The sequence below is a fragment of the Protopterus annectens genome, chromosome 5.part0 (assembly GCF_019279795.1).
Source record: "Protopterus annectens isolate FY-2018-M chromosome 5.part0, PAN1.0, whole genome shotgun sequence".
In the NCBI taxonomy this organism is placed as follows: domain Eukaryota; kingdom Metazoa; phylum Chordata; order Ceratodontiformes; family Protopteridae; genus Protopterus; species Protopterus annectens.
The window spans coordinates 775727957-775749189 of NC_056735.1; the positions used below are offsets into that span (position 1 = coordinate 775727957).

A 21233-nucleotide genomic window follows, 5' to 3' on the forward strand; every position below is an offset into this window, starting at 1 on the left:
AGGAGCAGCCGAAAGAAGAAGACAGGTGTGGGGGTGGAATTGTACAATTCAACTGAAAAACAAATTTGTTAGGAGAAAAAAATATAAAAAATAAAAAACCTATAATAAGCTGGTTGCAGAAGTGTACACACTTATACTAATACTTTGTTGAAGCACCTTTTGATTTAATTACAGCATTCACTCTTCTTGGGTAGGTGTCTATCAGCATGGCACATCTTGACTTGGCAATATTTGCCCACTCTTCCTTGCAAAAGTGCTCCAAATCTGTCAGATTGTGAGGGCATGTCTTGTGCACAGCCCTTTTCAGGTCACACCACATGTTTTCTATTGGGTTTAGGTCTGATTTCTGGCTGGGCCACTCCAAAACTTAAATTTTCTTCTGACAAAGTCATTCTTTTGTTAATTTGCATGTTTGCTTGGGGTCATTGTTGTATTGAAAAGTGAAATTCCTCTTCATCTTCAGCTTTCTAGCAGACATCTGAAGGTTTTGGGCCAAAATTGACTGGTATTTGGAACTGTTCATAATTCCCTCCACCTTGACTAAAGCCCCAGTTCCAGCTAAAGAAAAGCAACCCCAAAGCATGAAACTGCCACCACCATGCTTCACCATGTGGATGGTGTTCTTTTGATGATGCAAAGTGTTGTTTTTGTGCCAAACGTACTTTTTGGAATTGTGGCCAAAAAGTTCATCCTTGGTCTCATGGGACCATAACACATTTTCCCACATGCTTTTGGGAGACTTGATGTATTGTTTTGCAAATCTTAGATGGGCCTGGATGTTTTTCTGTGTAAGAAAAGGCTTCTGTCATGCAACCCTACCCCATAGTCCAGACATATGAAGAATACAGGAGATTGTTATCACATGTGGTACACAACCAGTACTTGCCAGAAATTCCTGCAGCTCCTTCAGTGTTGCTGTAGTTCTCTTGGCAACCTCCCTGACCAGTTTTCGTCTTGTCTTTTCATCATCCAGTTCTTTGCAACATCACTGTTTTCCCATATTTTCTCCACTTTTTGATGACTATCTTCACTGTGTTCCATGCTATATCCGATGCTGTGGAAATTTTTTGTACCCTTCTCCTGACTGATACCTTTCAACAATGAGATCCATTTGATGCTTTGTAAGCTGTCTGCCAACCATCACTTTTGCTGTAACAGGCAACTGAGTAAATGTCAGGAAAATCCTACTTGGACAGCTGAAGTTTATTTGGGGTTAATCAGTCTCCTTAATTGATGGATGGTGTGTACCCAGGAAGACTGAATGCTGTAATTAAATCAAAAGGTGCTTCAACAATGTATTAGTTTAAGGGTGTGCACACTTATGCAGCCAGCTTATTGTACGTTTTTTATTTTTTATATTTTTTCCCTTAACAGATTTGTTTGTTTTTCAATTGAATTGTACAGGTTATAGGTCACATTAAAGGTGGTAAAAGTTTTGAAATGATTTATTGTGGTAGCATTTTTTTTTATATCACAAAAACCTGGCATTTTAACAGGGGTGTGTACAGTTTTTATATCCACTGTATATATAGCCAAATATATATATATATATATATATATATATATATATATGCTACATGTATGCCTATTTGGTCAACACCATATGTTGAATAGATGTGAGAGATCTACAATCCCTGGGTAGGGAAATATTCCCTTTCCCCGGGTTGCTATAATCTTAGAATTAATGTATATAATTATCATAGGGTGTGGGGAATGCACTTGCATTTGGTTTATTTCACGTGGGTAAATCCTGGGGCATGCACACGTGTCGTTGTTGTTTGGGTCGAAATCTTAACTTTGTGTTAGTGTAGCTGGTCATTCGACCAGCTGCCCTTCATCCATGTGTGTGTGTGTGTGTGTGTGTGTGTGTGTGTACATATATACATATATATGTATTCAGTATGTTTGGTCGTGCAGTCATTACATCACAAGTTTAGTTAGGAGAATCGTTTTGTCAAACTGTTTTTTGCAGGATGCTGTCATTGTTTTTGTGAGATCACACAGTGTGGAGTTGGCTTTTGCCCTTTCCTCACGGTTTTGTGATTTTTGAGTTACTAAATGTAATTAGCAGGGTGTGTGTGGTGCATGGAGGCTTATCCCCCACTTAAGACATTGTTTTTTTTTCTTCCTATTGATTGAGTTTTGACCATTTGTGGTTGACATAGTGTATGCTGGTTTAGTGAACTGGTGATGTAGTGAAATATAACTCCTGAGTAAGACTGATAGCAGACATTGCAGAATGTACATGTATATATGTGTGTGTTTCTGTGTGTGTGTGTGTGTGTGTGTGTGTTGTGTGTGTGTGTGTGTGTGTTGTATATATGTGTATGTATATATGGTTCCCCTTCACAAGATCGAATATATGAATACTCGAAATGCAGAAGCCCGAGCCCAAAATCTTGAGTATTCGAATACTCGAAATTGTGAAGGGGCACAAAAGGAAAGAAAAAAAACACTTTCTGTAACGTTTTTGCAGGGGGGGCCCCCCTGCACCGCCCACACCCCCCTACTTAAATATACCAACTCCGAGATCGCACTACAGCAAAGGAGACGGAAATGTACCATTACACGCTATATGCATAAGCGCACAACGGGACACTTTCCATTCCTCTGCTGAAGTGCGGTCATGAAACCTGCACATTAAGGAAGGAACAGTACAGGAGGACCCAGCCCCCTACAAAAACCCTTAATTTAATTTTTTACACTTCCTCTTCACAATTTCGAGTTACTAAAACTCGAGATTTTGAACTCAATTTTATGAGTTTTGAGCTTTCAGTAATTCGATCTTGTGATCTTGTGAAGGGGAACCATATATATATATATATATATATATATATATATATATATATGTATGTATATATATATATATATATATATATATATAAAATTTTATACATGTATATGTATGTAAGTGTGTATATATGTGTGTATGTTGTGTTCCGATTTGTGAGGCACTGCATGCTTTCTTTATGCTAACTATACCTTTGTATCTGCCCAGCCATACTGAATTTGGTAAAGTAGAGTGATCAGTGCCCAAAGGTTCACAGACATGACAATATGGACTAGTTGCACTGACGCATTTGGCATTTTTGATGTTCTCGACTGAGCTGTTATAACTCAGTTTGACAGCAGACACTAGTTTGTATTGTATAATTTAATACAAAAACACATCTTAAGACATCAGCTTTTATGGTGAGTACCTCCTTTAGTTCTTTTAAGTTGTCATTAAAAAACAGTATACATATTTCTCCTCTTTGTTAATGTTTATTTCTAGCTTTTAGTTCAGAAAATAAACAAGGCTGTGTTTTTTTATATTGCATGTCTGACGTAAGCCATGTATGTTGGTTTAAAAACATCCATTTATGTCAGCATGGTAGCAGCAGACTGCCGTTGGTAAATGTTTTTTATTGTGTACTTTCACTCAACACTACAGGCTGTGCTTGGATGATTTCAGTGAAATCCATTTGAATGTCTAGTGTTAGTAATTTTATACTTGTTTCAGTGTATCTTTAGACTAGTTTGCATTGTCTTTCTGAAATGTTGTTCATTGCTGTTTTAATCAGATAGAACTGTGGTTTACAAATTTATTAGGTCATTTTCATTTTTCAGTACACCAGCAACATTGGAACAGAATTATATTGTATGTGAGTTGCACCAGAAAATCAACATGCTGTTCTCATTTATGAAAACTCATTTGAAAAAAAAAAGCATCTTCTTTTTTGCTAGCTGTAAAGAGGTATGTATATATCCTTACTTGCATTTTTCTCGGTCATTTGTATTTTCATACTGTTTGTATTTCTGCTTTATTTTACTGTAAAATCTCTCTTTTCTGATATTATTTACTGTAGTTCTGAGAAAGAGCAATATTAACAGTGACTGATGGCAGATATCGCATATCATGTTTGCAGAATGCAAGGTCTGTGGTTTACACATAGCGCTTCATATATTTGAAAGTGTGTGTGAGCAAAGTCTTTTCTATTTTTTGCATTTGCAGCAGTATCAGTTCATTTTCTGACACAAAATATACAAATTGTGTTGATATCTAGGATGGATTTCTTACCATGCTATTTTACTTAAACCTTCACTATAGGTCAGCACATTTTCCTTAGTACCTGCAGCTTATTTGTGTTGTACTGAGCATCTTTTTTACAGTAAGAGTAATATTGAATATTGACTGTGTTGCCTCACAGCAAGAGCTTCTCTCGTTCGATTCTCAGCCAGTGTGTGGGGAGTTCCTTCTGTCTGGAGTCTGCATGTCCTCCCCGCGGGTCGAGTGGCGTTCTGAAAGACATGCGTGAATGGGTGTGCCTTTGTTGAAGGTTGGGCGACGAACTGGCAACTTGGCACCATGAAAATCTACTGCCAATCATTAGCGGACCGGAGTTCCGCTGTGGCGACCCCTAACTGGGAAAAGCCGAAAGACAATAACAACACTGACTGTGTGGAAGCCGCTGTTGTGGTTGATGATGTATTGCAGTCGTAGGGGAATGTCAATCCAACATAGTCTTATATAACTGCCTTTACTGGAGTGGAGCTAAGCATTCTTTCCCATGCTTGTTCTTGCATTTGGAGAGGGCAGAGAAAAGTTGTAGTGCTAGCCAGCTGGCAGGCGTGCAGCATCCATGTTCCAGGTTCAGACTTTACCACTTCTTCTGAGCATAATGACTTTCATAGTTCTCATTATGTTGCTTTCATACCTAGGGATGTGGGTGTATTGCTGGATTGTGAGGTGCCAGCGGTGTAAGCGCCAACACATGCTAATAGACCTTCATTTGATGTTAGTCCCTTGTTGTTAAGGCCTGAAATGGTGGACATTACCCACCAGTCTTCTGGTAGATGTTCATTGTATGGATCACTGCTGCAGTTGCCTTAGGTATATAGGTTATGTCCTACCAAGGGTATAACAGCCATCCAGGTTTCAAAGCTTTCAGGACACCTTCCACGAGCACAAAACATAAGCCAGCTAGACCTAAGCTGAGTGAAAAGGTCGGGTCTGGGCACCAAGCCCTTCAGAGATTCTTGCTGCTGAAGAGTGCTTCTGTTGTGGGTTTTCAAGGATCGAAGGTTGGCTAACACTTTTCAGTTGCTGGGCAGATAAGTCCCCTTCTATGGGAAGAAAAAACTTCCACTTTGTTTTCTTTCACAGAAATTTTAGTTTTTCTGCAAAATATTAATTTAAAATCTAGGAAAAAGTTTTTATTTACCCCCCCCCCCCATGACATTTAATTATTTTTAAACGGGAATGTCTTTTTTTTTTTTTTTTTTACTTTTTGGCTAAAAAGTTGTTAAAACTAATTTAAAACTGCTTTTTCTGTGCTAAAAAATGGTGTTACTTTACTTTTGGAGACTGGAGTAAGCGGTTAAAGTGCTTTTTTACAACTTGCCTGTTTTACAGACTACTGCTGCAGGCGTCCATGGGAATAGGGCATCTTTTTCATCTTTACCATGGAACAACTTACTGGTTCCTCGGTTCTTCTTTCTTCCAGCCACAAAAATTAGAAAATTTGCCATCAATGTAGGTTGCTGAAGTGCCTCAGCTTCAGATGGGTTACTTTGCTGTGGCCATTACTTGGTGTCTCAGAGCACTTATCTTTTCCATTGACTACGTCTGGAGAAGTCCCTACAGCCAGTATGGACCAGGAGCAGGACACATCATCTATGGCTGTTAGAATGCCATTGGCAACAAGGGAGACCACTCTCATTGGATCTGGGAGAAGGGACAGAGAGTGCTACTCTGTTTAGCCAGAATGCTTTGTCTATCACTAGGGAGTTTTTCCCTGGTCATCATCTTCAGAAATTCCTGTCAGAAAGAAACAAAAGCTTTTACATCTAGCTCATTTTGTGTCTCTGTCTCAAAGTGATTTATTGGGCTTAACTCAGGGTTTATTTCAGGCTTTTAACCTTTCCATTTTAACTTTTTTTTGGCAACAGAAAAATAGTTCTTTATGTTCTGAAGATGTTCGAGTTTTTAAACCACAAAATGAGTGTTAAGAGACAGATTCTATTTTGTCTTCCCAGATTTTTGTTTCAGATTCTGAGAAGAATGTGGCTTTGGCCAGTCCTTTTGAAAGATTTTTTTTCTGTGAAACCATCTCCAGTATGAGTCATTTGTTTCATTGGGAACATAATGAGAGGCCCCACAGTCCCTGAGAAGGTATTATGATTTATTAGAGCTGGAATTTCCAGAATTTACCCCAAATCCTCCTGTTCTTCCAGCATTGGACAATGTTTTTGTCACATTCCTTAACTTGTCTGACAGCCAGCCTTCTGCCCCCAAGAAAGTAGAGAGATGATATAATTGTCCTCAATCTTTTTAGTTTTTATACACTTATCCCAGATCAGGTCCAGCATCTATTGCTTTAGTGAATCAAGCTGCTGTTAAATATTTGGTTAATACCAGTTCCTGTCATTCTGACAAGGATGGGAAAGCTTTTGACAGAGTTGGGAAAAGTGTATCCTTCTGCAGCACTTGTTTGTAGAGTTCTCAGTTGTCAGGCACATGGGTTAACTTTTATGCTTGCCTGTTTGAGAATATAAGGAATATTATGGCACTGTTTGCACGTCTGAGGAAAGGTCTGCTACATGTAATTTGCTTGTTTCTGTGTCTTAAGTGACTACTCACTGTTTGAAATCTGCTTTTGATTCTGCTCATGCAACTTCTAGGCTGTTGCATCTGGAACTATTATGAGGAGCGTTGCTTGGTTGCATACTCTAAACCTCCCAGAAACTGTCAAAAGTGAAATTTTGAATTCTCCCTTTAGTAGGGAATGGGTTACATTTTGGGCCATCTGCTGCAGAGGTCCTTAAGTGTGATGAGAGAGGTAAGCTGATGCAATGGATTTTGCTAAATTTTTTGCCTACCTTTTCCAAGTTTGCAAAGGAGTTTAATACTACCCCTACAGTCTTCAGTAGCATGGAATTCCAGAAACAAAGGAGATGCCTGCCAGAGCAAAGAACAATCAAGTAAGTCTGACTGCGTTCAGGAGACACACCTCTCACTCACACCCTGGCATATTCTTCTGAAATGTCTGAACCTCCATTCCTCTCTTTGGCAACAGATAGTTTCAGAGATGACAGTGGGAGTCTCACCTTCTTTTTCAAGGGCTTCCCCATATACCAGATATATTTTGTTATCAGTAACATGCATGCAGAATTGTGACGTTTCACTTCAGTTAACAAATAGGGTCTCTGCAGACCCTCATGCTTCTCACTTAATGCTGCACATGAACACTTAACCATGTTTTTGTAACAATAATGTTTTAGGAAAACACAAGCCACCTGGCCTGGCAATTAGTCTTGTATTTTGAACTTATAAATTTTACTATTGGTACATGCTAACTTTCCAACATTTCTTGTACCTACTCATCCCAGCCTGGGAAGGTCAGAGCTCACATAAAACAAGATCTCTTTCACATTGTGTTCTTTCCTCCCTTCTTGGGCATTCCAGACTCTGTAGACTATAGTACATCCCTTAATCCCTTCAGCACATTCTTTTACTTTCAGTCATCTTGTTAGTACAGTTCACAGCTTAATATTAGAATGTGGGTGTGAAACACTTACAACTGCAATCAGTATATGTGGTTTACATAAGTATGCATTTATATTACATATCATTTTTAACATAAGTATTTCTTAAACATTGTAATTGTGCAGAACCTGTAAGTTAATATGCATTTTGTGTAAAATAATCATGTGAGATGCATTTTTCTCTAACAGAATCATTCCTTTTGATACTATCAGTCATACAACACACAATTATATTTTGTTTTTTCTCAATTTGATAAAGTACAGTCCACCATCATAATGTTCATCTTCAGACATAAGCTTTTACATGACATAAATTTCTTCATAAGTGCATGTTTATTGAAATATTTACAGAAATATGAAAACATGCTTAATCGTATAATTAACAAAACAAATAGCACTGACTATCTCTCAGGATGTGCGACTTACAGTGCAGTCATCAGCATCTAAGATTTCACTTAATGTCATGCAACAGTTTGTAAGTTACTTGCTTTTGAAGTATAAAGTACATATGGAAATATTGCTTATTTTCATAATTACTAGCAAACAACTTGCAATAATTCCAGTATAGTGTGATATAAGGCGGTGCAGCGGTAGCATTGTCGCCTCACAGCAAGAGGTTCTTCTGTTCGATTTTCGGCTGGAGTGCCTTCTGTGAGGAGTCTGCATGTCCTCCCTGCATTCTTGTGGGTTTTTCTCCTGGTACTCCGGTTTCGTCCTACATTACAAAGACATGCATCTGGGGCATTTCTCCCCAGGGTCTCTGCTGAAAATTGGCTTCGTTCCAAGTCTGACTTTCCTGGTAAATAAATGTTAAATAAATAAATCGGTAGTGATTGAATTTTATTTGTCTTAAGCTCATTATCAGGTACGAGTGGCATTTCATGTGCAGGTGGATCAAGCACTTTGTGCTTACAGCCTTTAGAATAGAAAATATTAAAACAATTAAAAGAATAATACCAATTATTGTGATGATATCTTGTAATATACTAGTTTCCAGGTTACCAGTTACACTGCCCAGCCATCCAAAAAGTGTCCATTGTTTGGAAGTGCTGTCCAAATCCTTGACCCTATGCTCCATGGAATTGGCCAACTTTTCTTGTTCATCTTGATAGTCACTAATATAAGAACAATGATTACTTCCTGTGAGGGCACATGACATCCCTTTTGCAGCAAGCATTATATCGAGTCCAGTTGAATCTATAACACCACAGTTCACATCTCAGTCATTTCTCGATTTGCCATTCTAGTGTGATGTGAAGTATGGTTAAGCTACCTCCTGAAGAATTTCAGCAAGCATGGTGATTTCATACCTTGTCCATTGCACTCCATACCCAGTAGTAAAAACTGAAAGTACTTACTCCGCCTGGTGGATTGGATTCTTATTTCTCAGTCAACCTGCTGGAGGGTTTTCAAAATGCTGAAAAGCAGGAGTAATATAGCCCACAAAACAACACCCTGACCAGTTTGTGGGTAACCAGGGGTAGGAACAATCACCATAAATGTAGTAACAATCCTCTGTCATGCCCATACCACGCTCCCAGTCATAACATTTTAACTGTAAAGAGTTCAATGCACTTTCATGTCTAGTGTTATTGTATTTGCTGATTCCTGCTGGCACAGCCCTATTTCTTGCATAACCTTTCCATAAGGGAAACACAGGATAGATTTAGGTAGAATTTTTAGCTAGCCATCCAGTTCAGATTTACTTAAGCAGCAAGGATACCACCCTGCTGTACATGCAGTGGAAGTTCATTCCAGGGATGGGTGATGCATGAAGAAAATACTCAAGAAGGGCCATGGCCATGAAGAGCACTGAGTAGTGGCACTTCTCTTCAGCTCTGTCTCTTCAATTTTTTTAAGACAGGATTTTCAGAAAATAACCATCCAAATTGTGGATATTTTTAAGCCACTGACTCTTCTTGCTATATAAAAGGATAGTATATATATATATTTTTTAAATGATAATTTTGCCTGTCAAAACTTCTGTGACACTCTAATCTTTATTAGTCAAAAGAATGAGCTTCTCTAAAACTACACATCAGGATACAACCTTAAAAAAGAAAATACAATCCTTGCTAACTAACATACAAGAATTAACAAATGAAATAGACAGAATTGACTTGTAACTGGATAATTTCAAAGAGAGATGTGCACAACAAATGGACACTATTCATGAAGACCTACAAAAACAGAAAGAACAAATCTCGGGAATTCAAACAGCTCTTAATGATATGGACACTAGAATCCAGGAAAGTGAACATAATATAGAGTTTCTTTTAAAACAAAATATTCGACTGCAATCAAAAGTGATGATCTTGAAAACAGATCTCGCCGTAATAATATAAGAATTTTTGGGTTGCCTGATAATATAGAAGGAAACAACATGGAAAAGTTCTTGACATCTTGGTTGCCAGAAATCCTGGAACTCCCTGAAGTTCTTTCCTGTGGTATTGACATGGCACACAGATCTATTGTTTTGTCTAAAAACAGCAAAACTAGCTCTACTAAATCTGTGATTGTAAAATTCCTTTCATCACATGATAAGGAAGTAGTATTGAAAACAGCCTGGGCAAAATCACCGATTAAAATAAAAGACAATATAGTTCATTTCAACAATGATTATTCTCCTGTAGTAATATCTAAAAGAAAGATCTTCTTACCCTTAATAAGAGAACTTAAAATCAAATAAAATCCCATTTATTATTTCCTGCAAGATTGAACATTTTCTACCAGAGTACATCTAAAATTTTTGAAAACTTAGACATTGCTCTTTCATTTGTTAAAACAAACAAGCTGTTAGACAAAACTGAAGACCTGGAATGGGCTAATGCTAGTTTAAAGAGATTACCTGGGAATGGAGCATGGAAAACCTTTGAACAAAAAAAGAAACATAGAAAATAACTGTTATTGGATACATTTTTATTTACCCTCATTCCCATATATATAATCAAATATTGTCTCTCACTTCAATTTTTTCTTTACTTGCTTCTTTTTACAGTTGCAAGTGACCCAAAAGTCTGGGGAGATGAAACTGGATCAACAGGTAAGAATTGAGAACATTTTTATTCGCTGATACTTTATTATCCATTCTTGTTGGTATGTTATTATAGTTAGTATATTATTTAAAAGGTTCATTGACTATTTCCTTCTCATAATATATTTAGTCTGTAATTAAGTAATGGTGTTCAGCTGATTGATGTACCTCTAATGTTGATTGGGAGTTTTTTATGTGACTGGGTCTGTGTTTTATGTTACAGTCTAGTAATTGCTAGGTTACTATATCTTTATCCCTTGAATTCTAGTTGAAACTTAATTATAGTACTTTGTGTTTGTTTGATTCCTGTCTTTTGTCTATATTGCGGCTTTGGGTTTGTGAAGCAGGAATGTTGCTCTAAGCTGTAATGCCTTTAAGGTAATCACTTGGTCGTATTGTGTTGAGCTGGGGCTGAAGCCGTTTATGTTGGTTTGAAATAGTGCTAATTATTCCCTCTTTTTTTTTTGTTGTTTGTCCTGCTTCTTTCGTTTTCTCTGCTTGCTCGTACTTGTTGATGAGTGGTGTGTGCTGGTTTTTTGCTTGGTGGGTTGTGTTTTGGGGCTGTGTTTGTGATGGACCTGTTTGGGAGGTCTTCTGGAGTTGTTATGGTTCGGCTTAATTGTCTCCCTTTTGGTTAGTACAGGTTGTGCTGTTGGCTCAAGCTTTGAAAGTGAGTTTTTACTCGGTTTCCCGCTGAAATCTTTGGAAGTTGTTTCCAGTAAAGATTCGGCTCGAGACTAGCTCCACGAGATGATCGTTATCTGGGTCGCTTCTTCATTACTTCACTATGCAGCCTTGATATCCTTGATATTCCAGTTGAACCCTGAACTTGAATTTAGCCAGACTGTGTAAATGGAACGTCCAAATGCTTTAGGAAAGTCACCGCAATTGCCTGCATATCCACAAGTGATGTGGAATTTAATATGCATGCAACCAGTGAACAGGACACTTGTAATAAAGTAAGAAGCCTCGTTTTTATTCTAATATGAGTTATTTGAGTATTATTTAAACTTGGGCATACTTATTAGATACAGTTCATTTATCAGCTGTGGCTCCTTTTTATTTGACATTAAATTGGCTTGATAGAATCATTTAAATGTGTATCTGAGTGCTCAGATTTTCAAAAATTAATTTCATAGATCCTCCACATTACACATATGTAAAATATGAGATGACAGTGCAATTTCCACCATCTATATTATATAGTATGCTTCTATGAATTGAAAAATAAGTATTAAATTATTAATACATTAAGAATTTAAGGTAGTATGCAGAATGCAACTGATACCAAGACAGCATTAATTATAGTCAGAATCACTGCATTTACTTATTTTACTTTATTTTATCTTTAACGAGGAAGTACATTTGGCAGAACTGATTCCATCTAGTGATACTACAGAAGATTACCTAAATAAATGCTTGTTCAGGATTATATAGTTCAAAATGAAAGCATTCAATGAAAAGATTTTCTGAAACTGAGTAAACTCATGCTACACAATCTTTGTTTTTTCTCTAAAATTATAAGGCTATGTTTTACATTTTAATAATGATCTGTTATAACTGCTTACAATGTTTCATTAATTGGAACTGATTCCTTCTTGATGTAGGACAACAACACTTCCTTTTGCTTAATTTAGTAATTTCCAAAAATACTTATTGGAAAGGTTAATACCATGCTTGATATTTTTCTTAAAGTATGACCATATTATAATATTTTGACAGACCAAGAGATACTACTAACATTATAAATCACTCTATCCATCTGTGTATGCTGTCTTCAAGACTACTATTTGTGCAGTTTTTAATGTATTATTTTATTTTTATGCCTGGACATCTTACAATTAGCTTGATAGATATTCACCTTTATAATTCTTTAACCTACGTTGTGTGCTAGTCACTGTAGACAATGTTGTTGTCTTCACAGCTATCGATTATGGTGTACTAGCTTTAGGTACTCTGACACTTAATAAGGACATTTTGTATTCAAGATCATGTGTATATTTCATTAGCAGTTATGCTGATATATTCTAGTATAGTGTTAATTATAAATTGTTAGATATGGTTGCAGTAGTTATTTTAAATCTTCACAAAGAGGCGTAACAGGAATTCTAAAAGTTTATTTGACATTTCAGCTAATTGTTTTACAATACTTCTTAAGCAAATAGCATTTCAGCATCTGATATGTTTCATATATACTTATATATTCAGTTTTGATGATGCCCAGTATTTTAGGTGCTCTTATTTTTTTATAAGATATTAAGATTGAAGAAAAAGGCTAAATTAATACTACAGCTACTTTTATCGTTATTTGCAGAGTCTCTGTTTGAATAAGTGATACTTTTGACTTATTATATATCTTTATTAAACTACATTGCTCACTATGGAATTTTTTTTTCTCTTCTCTCTTTTTCCCTTGATGGTTACTGAAAGTGAAATTTTAATTTGTCATTTGAGGATATTTATTATTGTTACACCTTACAGAGTATTTTTTATGGTTGTTCTTTATGTGCCATTAACATGAATACATTTTTATTGATTCATAATATATATTATTAGTTTTTCTCTTGAAGCTAAAATAGTTTTATTTAGAGAGTAAATATCTCAGACAGACGCTGATTAGATGTTGCTATTGGTTAGATGGTTAATTTGAGTGATCATATGTCACTAGAATTGGGAGTATTAAACTCCAGCAGGGATAGGGATGGTTATGATGTTATTAGTTTAAGTTATAAAAGTTTAATATTAGTTTTCTTGACATTTTCCACAACACTTGGAAAAACAAATCACATACATTTACTTTTTTCAATGTTACTACTTTACCTTATAAATAGTGTATCTTTTAGTATTCCTTTGATTTTCATTAATAGCTTATGGTTTTGGTCAAATATTTCCTTTTAATCAACATAATACTGAATGACTTCATTAAAGAGTATCTCAATTAACATTAATGGATTAAATAGTTCAAATAAGGGGGGGGGGCATTCTTTAAATATCTCAAACTACACAAAGTTCAATTAATATTCTTACAAGAAACCCATCTGAAAACAGAGGATGTATTTAGATTAGATACCAAATCATACTCTGTGTTAGTAAGTTCAGAACATTTTCAAAAGAAGAGAGGAATAGCCATTTTATGGAACAAAACTTTACCACGTCCAAAAATTATTAATACTTATAAAAGTAATAAAGGAATGTTTTGTCTTGTTGCTGTCCAATTTAATAACAAAATTTATACCTTAATAAATCTATATTGGATTCCAGGAATAGTACCAATACAGTAAAACAACATTTTGATCATACAGTGCAATTTTCTAAGCGACATATAATAATAACGGGCAATTTTAACTGTATTTTAGAAAATAAAGAGTCAACTTCTCATAATAAAAGAAGAATTACTGCTTCAGCCAAATTGTTGAAAGATTTTTTTCTGAAACATACCTTTTGAAAGATGTACATACCTTTGCTGGTTCTGATTCTTTAGCTTACACTTTTTTCACATAGACATAATACTCACTCAGAGATAGAGTATTATTTTCTAATGATTTGGTAGATTTTTTAAGTAGTACTACATGCCCTTTATCGGATCACAATTCAGTAATTTTTGAATTTTTAGTTAATCCAAATTGTAATATTCAAATAAGTAGAATACCTGCATATATTACCAAGTTGAAAGATTTTAAAGAATTTATAACATTAAAAATTCAGAATTTTATAGACCAAAATAACATCAATGATACCTCTGAAATTTTTGTATGGGATGGCTTAAAAGCGTACATCTATGGGAGAATTATTAATTGGTATCACAAAAAGAGGAAAGGTTGGGATGAACAATTAATTGACATACAACATAAATTAGATTCTCTGAAACTTATTCAAGAGAAGGATGTCAATAAAAACGATAAAAAAAATTCTTTGAATAATAAATATATGGAGATAATGAACCATAAAACTATGATTATTTTAGAAAAAATTTAAGTTTTAAAATTCTCCACTAATCCTAGATCCCTAAATTTATTAGCTAATAAAACTAAAAGATTAAATAAATTCAGTCATATAAATGAAATATTTTCCCCTAAAAAGAAAAAAAAAGAGTCTCAGGTATATAAAATATCTTAATCGAATTTAGAGAATGTTTTACTAATATAAATCAACAACCAAAGATAATAGATTCTAATCAAGAAATCAAATCTTTCATTAATAAATATACAAAAAAAGGCCATCAAACGAGCATGCCACTTTTATAGACAGACCTATCGCCTTTAAAGATATTCAGTCTCAGATTACTAAATTAAATCTTAATAAAGCACCAGCAAATGATGGTATCATCCCAGAAATTTATAAGATCTTACCAATTAATGCCTTAAAACTGCTTCATAAAGTTTATAACATCTTCCAAAATAATAATTTAATATCTCCATCATGGAAATATACGTTTATTTCCCCTATCCTTAAATCTAATAAAGATTCTATTAAATGTTCATCCTATAGAACTATTTCTTTACTAAAGATTGATTACAAAATGTTTGTCAGTATTTGCAGATAGACTAGAAAAGCTTTTACCCATATTAGTTAAAGATGATCAGACTGGATTTATAGTAAATAGAAACTCTTATGATAACATTAAAAGAATTCTATCTTTAATTGAATCAGTTAAATATCTAAATAATAATCTAACTTTAATTAGTCTGGACATTAATTGTGCTTTTGACTCAAATTGGGAGTATTTATTTATATTATTGGAAGAATTAAGCTTTTGTAATAGTTTTATAAATCTAATTATGCGATTATATCAGGGTAGCCAAGCATATATTAAAATAGGCACAAATATCTCCCAAAATATACCAGTTATTAAAGGAATCAAGCAAAGATTACCCTTATCTTCCTTACTGTTCACATTGATTATGGAACCTTGGGCTGACTTGATAAGTGATGACGAAAACATTGAAGGATACAGGTTAAGCCCTAATGAATCTTCCAAAATACAAATGTTTGCAGATGACATACTTATTACTCTGGGTGGTAATAACATATCTATTCATGCTCTTTTTAAAGATGCTGAGTATTTAAAAAAAAAATCAGGTCTAACCTTTAATAACAATAAAACTAAAATCTTAACATCTGGCCCTAAAAAACATCAACTACAGGATGTTTACAAAAAATATCAGGCGCAATCTGCTGAACTACTTTATTTAGGTATTGTGATTGCTAACAACATAACCCACGGTGGTGGTGCTGCGGTAGCGTTGTCACCTCACAATAAGACGCTCTCCGGTTCGATTCTCAGCTAGAGCGTCTTCGGAGTGGAGACATGCTTGAATGGGCGTACCTTTGTTGAAGGTTGTGCATCAGGGCTGGTAACTCGGCACGTAAAAATCAACTACCAATCATTAGCGGACCGGAGTTCCGCTGTGACGACCCCTAACCAGGAAAAGCTGAAAGACCCAACAATTGCTAACAACATAAAAGATATCATCCAAATAAACTACAGTAAAAGTTTGTTGGCAATAGGAAATCTCATTAAAAAAATGGAATAAAATCCAATTTTTTATGGATGAAAAACTTTTAATTATAAAGATGATCCTATTACCCAAAATTATTTATATTATTCAGTCTCTTTACCTCCGCCTGGCTCAGTAATTAAGAAATGTAATTCTATGATACATAAATTTTTATGGTTCCCTATTAGACCTGCCCTATCTTATATGAACAATTTGGAAAATGGAGGTATAGCTTTGCCTAATTTGGAAATTTACTCCGTTTCTACGATAGCTAAATCTATTTCCTCTCTTATAGATACCAGATATACTGCTAAATGGAAACATTTTCTAGAAATATTAATGAGTAATATGATAAACAGTAATAAATCTCAGAAATTAGTGTTATTGAATAACATTTTTATTTGGATTTTAAAAGATTACTTCTCATCCTTTTCCTCTCAAAATTTTAGATCTAACTATATAACCCTTCTTTTGAGATCTTTTAGAAACTATCCATATATATAATTTCAATACGTATAAGGACTGGTTATTTCTTCTATTTTCTATAGCTTACACACAAGGTGCTATTTTCTCTTCTGATTATTCGAAAATGTATTCCTTTCAACAGAAAAATTAAATATTTTGGTCCCAAATGATGTCTAATGGTGTCCTGAAATCCATTAATTTACTGAAAAGTAAATATGAATTTGATACATCTTCTTGGTTGGATCTACATGAAAGTAGGAAATATGTCTTAAATAAACTTGACTCTATGACAAGGTTCAGTACCTGAATTAATTCAGTATATGGTGTTGTCTTTAAATCATAACTCCCCGACAAGGAACATTTTGTCTCTCTTATATAAGGTAATTAAACTATATCTAGAAAATACACCAGACAATTATTGGAATTATTTTTCCTTAATAAATAATTATTCCCCTAAAGACAAAGACAAATTACATATATTGCAATTAGCTAGTATAACCACTTCATCACTAAAATGGAAAATGTTCACATGGAGATATTTGCATAGATTTTTTATCACCCCACTTTCTTTATGTAAATTTAAGAAGAAGAATGTTAATTGTTGGAGGTGTAATAATGAAGTTAATGTGGATTGGGCTCATATGGTATATGATTGTATAGAAATAAATTCTGGAATGACATTAATATCTTCTTACAAGCTATTTTTACAGACAATTTTTTTCTCTCAAAATCACTTATATTGTTTAATACACCTGTACCAAATTGTATTAGAGAAGCGAATGATCCTCTGCTCTGGTCTATATTATCGGTCGCCAGAAAAACTGTTACAAGAACCTGGAAGTCTAAGTCTCCTCCCTCAGTAACTGAATTCAAAAATTTACTTTTTGAAGTCTGTAATTTATAAATACTGACCAATAGAGCGAGATACTCTAGGAATACTACTGCATGCAACATGTGGAAGAAAGTGTACGATGTATTAGATAAATAATTTAACATTATTGTAATTGTATTCAAAAGTATTTTCAATGTATTAACTTATACTTGTGGAAAATGTCATTGTATATAGTTTTTTACTTTTAATTGATTCTATTATTCATATTCAAAATTGTACATAACCAGGGGCGGCTCGTGGCATAGGGCTGCCGGACTGCAGCCCCCTCAAAAATAAAAAAAGAAAGAAAAAAAAAAAATTTTTTTTAAAATTCGCGGACTTCGCGCATGCGCATAGACCGAGTCCCGACTTATCGGTCTATGCGCATGCTCAAGGCAGCCCGGCCGTCCCCATAGGGGGACACAAGGAGCGTCTGTGCACTTTTACAGTGCACAGACCCGCCAGGATTATGGGACGCGTCCGGACTGCAAGAGGAGCAGCAGGGACTCGGGACAGAGCCTTAGGGATCTCGTCGGCGTCGGGAAGGAGCATTGGGATCTCGCGGGTCTTCAGTATTGCGTGGGAAGGATGTATGTACGGACGTTAACTCTGGATGTATTCATTCAGGTAAGGTGCCTTTTAATTTACAATGTTTATTTTTATTGAGTTTGTGCTTTTTATTTGTGTATGGTGCTTGAGTTTGTGCTTTTTATTTGTGTATGGTGCTTGAGTTTGTGCTTTTTATTTGTGTATGGTGCTTGAGTTTGTGCTTTTTATTTGTGTATGGTGCTTGAGGTTTGGCTGTACTGGAGTTTGTGTATGGTGCTTGTGCTTTACTGGAGTTTGTGTATGGTGCTTGTGCTTTACTGGAGTTTGTGTATGGTGCTTGTGCTTTACTGGAGTTTGTGTATGGTGCTTGTGCTTTACTGGAGAGAGTGTGTGTGTGTGTGTGTGTGTGTGTGTGTGTGTGTGTGTGTGTGTGTGTGTGTGTGTGTGTGTGTGTGTGTGTGTGTGTGTGTGTGAAAATGCCCCAGGTGCTTATGGTGGTGTGGTAGGGAATGCCTCAGGCTTGAACCCTGTACCCTGTATGCAGGTGTTAAAGACTTGAGTTCCCTACCCACCACCATTTGTAAAAATTTCAGATTTTTGCCTCATATTCGATCTGATCTGTTTCTCATAATATCTGTGGTTTGTAAATGTTGCAATGCTTGATATTTGATGGTGTAGTAGTAGCATTGTTGCCTCACAGCTGCAGGTTCTTGGGTTTGATTCTTGGCTGGGGTTCCTTCTTTGTGGGGTCTGTATCTTCTCCCTGTGTTTGTGTGGGTTTGCTTTTGTGCCCTCCCATGTTACAAAGACATGTCTGCATTATTTCTTCCTGGGCCTCTGCTGAAAATTGTTTATTTGTTCCAAGTCAGACTGTCCTGATTAAAAATGTTAAATAAAATTGACAGGCATTTGAATTTCAGACTTAAGGGTTTCTGAATGTTTAATTCCTTGCGTATTTGATGGTGCAGTGGTAGTATTGTTGCCTCACAGCTATAGGTTTTCTGGTTTGATTCTTGGTTGGGGTGGCTTCTGTGTGGAGTCTGCATCTCCTCCATGTGTTTGTGTGGATTTGCTTTGGTGCCCTGCCATTTTACAAAGACGTGTCTGCAGTTTTAATCCCTGCTGAAAATTGGTTTTGTTCTGTCCGCAGTAAAATTGACAGGCATTTGAATTTCAGACTTCAGGTTTCTGAATGTTTAATTCCTTGCATAATTGATGGTGCGGTGGTAGTATTGTTGCCTCACAGCTATAGGTTTTCTGGTTTGATTCTTGGTTGGGGTGGCTTCTGTTTGGAGTCTGCATCTCCTGCCTGTGTTTGTGTGGATTTGCTCTGGTGCCCTGCCATTTTACAAAGATGTGTCTGCAGTTTTAATCCCTCGTCTCTGCTGAAAATTGTTTTTGTTCTGTCCGCAGTAAAATTGACAGGCATTTGAATTTCAGACTTCAGGTTTCTGAATGTTTAATTCCTTGTATAATTGATGGTGCAGTGATAGTATTGTTACCTCACAACTATAGGTTTTCTGGTTTGATTCTTGGTTGGGGTGGCTTCTGTCTGCATCTCCTCCCTGTATTTGTGTGGATTTGCTCTGGTGCCCTGCCATTTTACAAAGACGTGTCTGCAGTATTAATCCCTGCATCTCTGCTGAAAATTGTTTTGTTCTGTCCGCAGTAAAATTGACAGGCATTTGAATTTCAGACTTCAGGTTTCTGAATGTTTAATTCCTTGCAGATTTGATGGTGCAGTGGTAGTATTGTTGCCTCACAGCTATAGGTTTTCTGGTTTGATTCTTGGTTGGGGTGGCTTCTGTGTGGAGTCTGCATCTCCTCCATGTGTTTGTGTGGATTTGCTCTGGTGCCCTGCCATTTTACAAAGACGTGTCTGCAGTTTTAATCCCTGCTGAAAATTGGTTTTGTTCTGTCCGCAGTAAAATTGACAGGCATTTGAATTTCAGACTTCAGGTTTCTGAATGTTTAATTCCTTGCATAATTGATGGTGCGGTGGTAGTATTGTTGCCTCACAGCTATAGGTTTTCTGGTTTGATTCTTGGTTGGGGTGGCTTCTGTTTGGAGTCTGCATCTCCTGCCTGTGTTTGTGTGGATTTGCTCTGGTGCCCTGCCATTTTACAAAGATGTGTCTGCAGTTTTAATCCCTCGTCTCTGCTGAAAATTGTTTTGTTCTGTCCGCAGTAAAATTGACAGGCATTTGAATTTCAGACTTCAGGTTTCTGAATGTTTAATTCCTTGTATAATTGATGGTGCAGTGATAGTATTGTTACCTCACAACTATAGGTTTTCTGGTTTGATTCTTGGTTGGGGTGGCTTCTGTCTGCATCTCCTCCCTGTATTTGTGTGGATTTGCTCTGGTGCCCTGCCATTTTACAAAGACGTGTCTGCAGTATTAATCCCTGCATCTCTGCTGAAAATTGTTTTTGTTCTGTCCGCAGTAAAATTGACAGGCATTTGAATTTCAGACTTCAGGTTTCTGAATGTTTAATTCCTTGCAGATTTGATGGTGCAGTGGTAGTATTGCTGCCTCACAGCTATAGGTTTTCTGGTTTGATTCTTGGTTGGGGTGGCTTCTTTGTGGAGTCTGCATCTCCTCTCTGTGTTTGTGTGGATTTGCTCTGATGCCCTGCCATTTTACAAAGACGTGTCTGCAGTATTAATCCCTGCGTCTCTGCTGAAAATTGTTTTTGTTCTGTCCGCAGTAAAATTGACCGGCATTTGAATTTCAAACTTCATGTTCTTCAGAATACATAGTAGCACAACCTTTTTTTCTAGCAATTTTCTAAGTTTATAAGATGAATATTTTAAATTTGTCCCTATTTTTGGGACTGTATTCCCCCATTATTGGCTTCGTCCAGGTTTTTGTGCTAAGGTTGACAGCTATGGCAAGAACTGAATTCACTGAATATGGACTGTAGAATTGTGCATATTTACTGATAAAGGTGCACTGTAGAATTGTGCATATTTACTGATAATGGTGGACTGTAGAATTGTGCATATTTACTAATAATGGTGGACTGTGGAATTGTGCATATTTACTAATAATGGTGGACTGTAGAATTGTGTATATTTACTAATAATGGTGGACTGTGGAAGTCTGAGTAGACTATTCCTATGATAAATGTTCTCATCTGGGCAGTTTTGCCATTATGGGTGCATATGTTTTGTTTCATTGCTTACTGGAAAAATGTTCAAAACAAATTTAAAACACCCTCTAACAAGTGTACTGTATTGTACAAGGAATATAATTTTTAGTACAATGAGGAAGGTGTATCAAAGAGCA

General features: G+C 35.9%; 1 protein-coding gene across 1 annotated transcript in view; it reads left to right on the forward strand.

The window, feature by feature from the left end:
* Window positions 1–21233, forward strand: part of DDX10 (DEAD-box helicase 10) — a 1393858-nt gene that overhangs the window by 331396 nt on the left and 1041229 nt on the right. Inside the window, exon 7 of the mRNA XM_044071854.1 lies at window positions 3610–3736. Coding sequence (XP_043927789.1) covers window positions 3610–3736 — 127 coding nt within the window. The remainder of the gene's footprint in view (window positions 1–3609; window positions 3737–21233) is intronic.